The 5567-nt window shown below is 52.2% G+C and overlaps 1 protein-coding gene across 1 annotated transcript; it reads left to right on the forward strand.

Annotated features, from left to right (window-relative positions):
- Positions 1-3144: 3144 nt before the first annotated feature.
- Positions 3145-4257, forward strand: LOC309449093 (olfactory receptor 14I1-like; the record flags this gene model as incomplete). The annotated part of the gene is made up of 1 exon (XM_082071006.1): positions 3145-4257. Exon 1 carries the CDS (start codon positions 3340-3342, stop codon positions 4255-4257), a length of 918 nt encoding a protein of 305 aa, XP_081927132.1. The 5' UTR covers positions 3145-3339.
- Positions 4258-5567: the final 1310 nt, after the last annotated feature.

Genomic DNA, 5567 nt, shown 5'->3' on the forward strand with positions numbered 1-5567 from the left:
AAACAAGGCCAAGTGCCAGGTCCTGCACTTTGGCCACAACACCCCCCTGCAGCGCTCCAGGCTGGGCGCAGAGTGGCTGGAGAGCAGTCAGGCAGAAAGGGACCTGGGGGGACTAATGGACAGGAAGCTCAACATGAGCCAACACTGTGCCCAGGTGGCCAAGAAGGCCAATGGTGTCCTGTCCTGTATCCAAAATAGCATGGTCAGCAGGACAAGGGCAGTGATCCTTCCCCTGTGCTCTGCATTGGGGAGGCCACACCTGGAGTATTGTGTTCAGTTCTGGGCCCCTCAGGTCAGGAAAGAGATTGAAGTGCTGGAGCGAGTCCAGAGAAGAGCAACAAGACTGGGGAAGGGACTTGAACACAAGCCCTATGGGGAGAGGCTGAGGGAGCTGGGCTTGTTCAGTCTGGAGAAGAGGAGGCTTAGAGCTGAGCTCAGCACTCTCTAGAACTACCTGAAGGGCAGTTCTGGCCAGGTGGGCATTGGTCTCTTCTCCCAGGGAGTCAGCAATAGGACAAGGGGCCATGGGCTTCAACTCTGCCAGGGGAAATTGAGGCTGGAGATTAGAAAGCAATTCTGTGCAGAGAGAGTGGTCAGGATTGGAATGGCTGCCCAGGGAGGTGCTGGACTCACCGGCCCTGGAGGTTTTTAAACTGAGATTGGACATGGCACTTAGTGCCATGATCTAGTAAATCGACTGGAGCTGGACCTAGGGTTGGACTTGATGATCTCTGAGGTCTTTTCCAACCCAGTCGATTCTGTGATTCTGTGAAATGTCTCTGCTGGAAATGAGTGTTTCTCCCGAGCTGACAGATGGAACATCAGTGATGACTTGAGCCTGTTTCACAGCAGGTGCCCCAGGGACACCTGGAGGGAGCCCAGAGGGGACAGAGAAAGGGACATCATGGGCTGCTCCTGTGCTGCTGAGCTGGGCTGGGCTCCTGGGACACAGGGAGCTCATGGCAGCGGCAGCGCTGCAGAGAGACAGCTCTGCCCAGGAGCAGCTCCTCTGCACACGCAGCAGGGCTGAGGGCTCTGCCTGCAGCACCGAGGGCACAGGAGCCAGGCAGAGAGAAGTTAGAGGCAGTTGGGAGTGGGAGAATGCTCAGAGATTACTGAGGGAGAAAGTTTCACACCCGTCTACATGGTAAGTCTCTGGGTGCAGGGCAATGCAGCTGCAGTTCCTGGAGGGATCTCCTAGAAGTGATTCATCTGACAGCTTATGAGATCTGTCAGGAGGACTCTCTTCATTTCTCTAATGTCGAGGAGGACATGCTCCAGAGCAGGGCTTGCCTGCTGCACCATCAGAGGGACATGGCATGACAGCTGCCTTCTGCCTGGGTACGGTTGCAGGTCTGTAAAGCCAGGAATGTAGCCAGGGGTGCCCAGGATGTATTCAGAGCATGGTCCCTGCACCCAGGGCTGTGTGCCGGGGCAGGGACTCTGCTGCCTGCCAGGGACAGCACTCAGCCTGCCTGGGAGATCCCCACAGTGATGTGGGGAGAAGCTGCGGGTGGAAGAAATGACCCCAGGCAGGGCAGGGTAGGATCCAAAGGGTACTGAGTGGGACAGGTTTGCTCCCAGCTCCAGGTTATCCTTGAGCATTTCCAAGGGAACTTTCAACAATAATATAAAGGAAATATTTTCCTGAAAGGTGCAGAGACTTTGCTTTGAGTTTCTCACTCTTGATTGGCTGGGTGGGCAGTGGCAGCCTCTCACAGACTCACAGAATCATTGAACTTGGAACAGACCTCTGGAGATCATCTAGTCCAAGCCCCTGCTAAAGCACTCACAGAGCTGCCCCTGGGCAGTTCCCTGCTGCCAGGAGGGATCTGCAGAACATAACTGAGCACAGAGCGGGTGGGATGAGGTCTGTGAGCACAGACAGGGAGGTGACAAGGGCACAGAGAGGGAGGTGACCTGGGCACAGGAAAGCAGCTCCAGGGACAGCTGCAGGCAGCAGAGACATAGGCAGAGAGGCAGAGGGAGCTGCTCCCAGAAATGCCAAGGGAGTGGGGATTTGGGCACCTCCCCAACATGTCCTGCAGCGCAGATGCTTTCCCAGAGCAACCCCCTGGTTCCTCCTGCCCAGCACAGCCTTTGATCCCAGGGCTGTGGGGCTTCAGGCTGAGCCTTCTCCTCAGCAGCCCAGCTCCCAGTGAGAAGAAACCCCCAAGTGCCTGTCCGTCTGTCCATGTCCTTCCTCCCTTGGCCGGACTATTGGGGCATTTATCTGTGTTTCATGTCTTGTTCTGGTTGCCTTTGGCCCCACATTACCTGGGGCTCTGGGCATGTTGATGTGTGGGGCTGGCAATCACAGAATCACAGAATCGACTGGGTTGGAAAAGACCTCAGAGATCATCGAGTCCAACCCTTGGTCCAACTCTAGTCCGTCTATTAGATCATGGCACTAAGTGCCATGTCCAATGAGCTGAGCTGAGCCTCAGGACACCCCATCTTTAGGAATTTTGACTTTTTCCCTGGGGGCTCTGCTGGGCTGCAGGCTGCCCCCCACCAGGGCACAGATCTCCCATGGATACTCTCTGCCCAGAGAGGAGCCCCATGGAGAAGACACTTTGGCACTAGGCCATGGCAATGTGGCTCATCATCGGTACGATGCAATGAGCCCTGTGTGTCCCTGGCCGGGAGGGCAGAGCTGAGATCCTGTTCATGTACAATGAGAGCGGTCAGTGGTTTGCAGATCAGCCCTTGAAAACCGTATTGCTCTGCTCTCAGCAGTGTCCAGTTTCTGCTCAGGGGAACATCTGGGGCTGATCGTCCTCCAGCTCAAAGAGATGCTGGCACAGGGCAGCTGAGGCCAGGACTGATGGACAGACCAGCTGTCCCCACTCTGCACTAAGGGACAGTCCCTTTGTCTGTCAGCACACACAAGGTTTCACTTGCAGTGAAAGGCATTGTTAAGGCATTTTTGTCTTAACAAACAAGCAAACAAAACCTCCTCAGCCGTGGTGGGGCAGTTAGAATAAAATAAACAAAACAAGATCTCTACAGCTCTGCTTTGGCATTAGGTGAAATGGGAGTGACTGTGCTTAAATGATCTTTGATATCATGAGTTGATATAATCTGAGATCACCCCATTTTTCTATTTCCCTATTGCTGTAGGGCAGGACTGAGTTCAGTATAGTCCACAACAAAGATGCCTCTTCCCAATGACACCGCCAGCCAGCACCAACCACAGCTCGTGAAAGGGACCTGAACAGGGTAAGTCAGTCTAGGGGATTTCCATGAGAACTGGAACACATTTTGCTCAGAGAACTCTGCCCAAATTTCTCACTGCCTTTTCCTCATTGGACAGGTCCCCATGACCAGAAACAGCAAATGTCCAACAGCAGCTCCATCACCCAGTTCCTCCTCCTGCCATTCACAGACACACGGGAGCTGCAGCTCTTGCACTTCTGGCTCTTCCTGGGCATCTACCTGGCTGCCCTCCTGGGCAACGGCCTCATCATCACCACCATAGCCTGGGACCAGCACCTCCACACCCCCATGTACTTCTTCCTGCTCAACCTCTCCGTCATTGACCTGGGCTCCATCTCCACCACTGTCCCCAAGTCCATGGCAAATTCCCTCTGGCAGACCAGGGCTATCTCCTATGCAGGATGTGCTGCACAGCTCTTTCTGTTTGTGTTCTTCATTTCAGCAGAGTTTTTTCTTCTCACCGTCATGGCCTATGACCGCTACGTTGCCATCTGCAAACCCCTGCACTACGGGACCCTCCTGGGCAGCAGAGCTTGTGTCCACATGGCAGCAGCTGCCTGGGCCACTGGGTTCCTCTATTCTCTGCTGCACACGGCCAATACATTTTCACTGCCACTTTGCCAAGGTAATACCGTTGAACAGTTCTTCTGTGAACTTCCCCAGATCCTTAAGCTCTCCTGCTCAGATGCCTATCTCAAGGAATTTAAACTTCTTGTTTTCAGTACTTTTGTCATTTTAGGATGTTTTGTGTTCATTGTGCTGTCCTATGTGCAGATCTTCAGGGTTGTGCTGAGGATCCCCTCCGAGCAGGGACGGCACAAAGCCTTTTCCACCTGCCTCCCTCACCTGGCCATGGTCTCCCTGTTTATCAGCACTGGCTTGTTTGCTTTCCTGAAGTCCCCTTCCATCTCTTTGCCATCCCTGGATCTAGTGGTGGCAGTTCTGTACTCATTGGTGCCTCCAACATTGAACCCCCTCATCTACAGCATGAGAAACCAGGAGCTCCAGAATGCAGTGTGGAAACTGATGACTGGATGACTTCCAGAAGCTCTAGACTGTCCATCTGTTTCAACATATGCCTCATAATGTAACTCATTACAGGTCCATCCTTTCTCATTAGTTTGTTATTGTTGTCGTCAGTTTTGTGTTTGTGTTGTCTTTTGTTCTGCCTTTTTCTTTTTTTTTTAACTTTAATAATGTTATCCACAAAGGAATGTGGATGACCATTTCAACTTCATTGTCTACTTCGCTAGTGTGACCCTGTGACTATGTGAACATGGGGCTCTACTCTATTTTTAGTTAAAAAAAAATAAATGTACCTGCAATGACTTGTCTTTCTGACTGATGCCCAAGCATCTACAAAAGAACCAAAACTCCTTCCTCGCAAGTTCCCTACCAAGTGCAAGGGGAAAAGAGGGACCTAAAACCTTCCACGGCGAAAATGCAATGGGGCAGTCATGGAGGTGCCCTCCTACCAGGAATGCGGAATGTTCCCATCCTTTAGAAAATCCTTCTCTCCCTCATGACCTGCATGGTGTTTTTGTTTGGGAAAACCCTCATTATTGTGCAGGTGGTGGCAAAACAGCATTTGCACATCCCCATGGACTTCTTCTTGGGACATTTGTTCTCCCTGGAGATCTTCTGCATATCTACTCCCCTATCCCAGCTGATGGGCAGCTTTGTGGCTGGGGACAGCACCATCTCTGCTCATCATTGTGTTAGTGCTGTTTCCTGCACATTGTCCTTGTACAGAGCGCTCACTACTGGTGACCAGATCCTGCGATCAGTACTGGGCTGTGTGTCATTCCCTGCCCTGTACAAGACTCATGACCTGGGACATTTGTCTCCAGTGGGCAGACACACTAGGGGCTCCTCTGTCATCTACAGGAATCATTTCAGTCATGTCCTGGGTACAGTTCTGTGGCCCCAGCAGAGCTGACCACTTCTGTGATTTACCGCATTGCTGGAGCTCTCATGCAGTGACACCGTGACACTCAGGCTCTCTCCATTCCCATTCTCCTCTTGCTGTTCACATGGTTATCCTCTGTGTGTATCAGATCTCTGTGGGCAGGCAGAAGACATTCTCCACCTGTTGCTTTCTCCTCACCAATGCTGCTGTTTTCTACAACACCCTCATCCTTGTCTCCATGATGCCCAGAACAACCCTTTTTAATAGTTTAACAAAGCCCATCCTCATGCTCCTTTTCAATCCCCCCCATCTACAGCCTGAGGACCAGAAAGTTTGCAGAGAGTGAGACACTTAAAAAATGCTCAGGAAAGCTGTGAGTGGCACAGAGGCCCCACTGGAGTCATGGGCACACAGGAAGAATTCACTTCTGATTCTCTTC

The sequence above is a fragment of the Streptopelia decaocto genome (assembly GCF_964273445.1).
Source record: "Streptopelia decaocto genome assembly, chromosome: 22".
NCBI classification, from domain to species: domain Eukaryota; kingdom Metazoa; phylum Chordata; class Aves; order Columbiformes; family Columbidae; genus Streptopelia; species Streptopelia decaocto.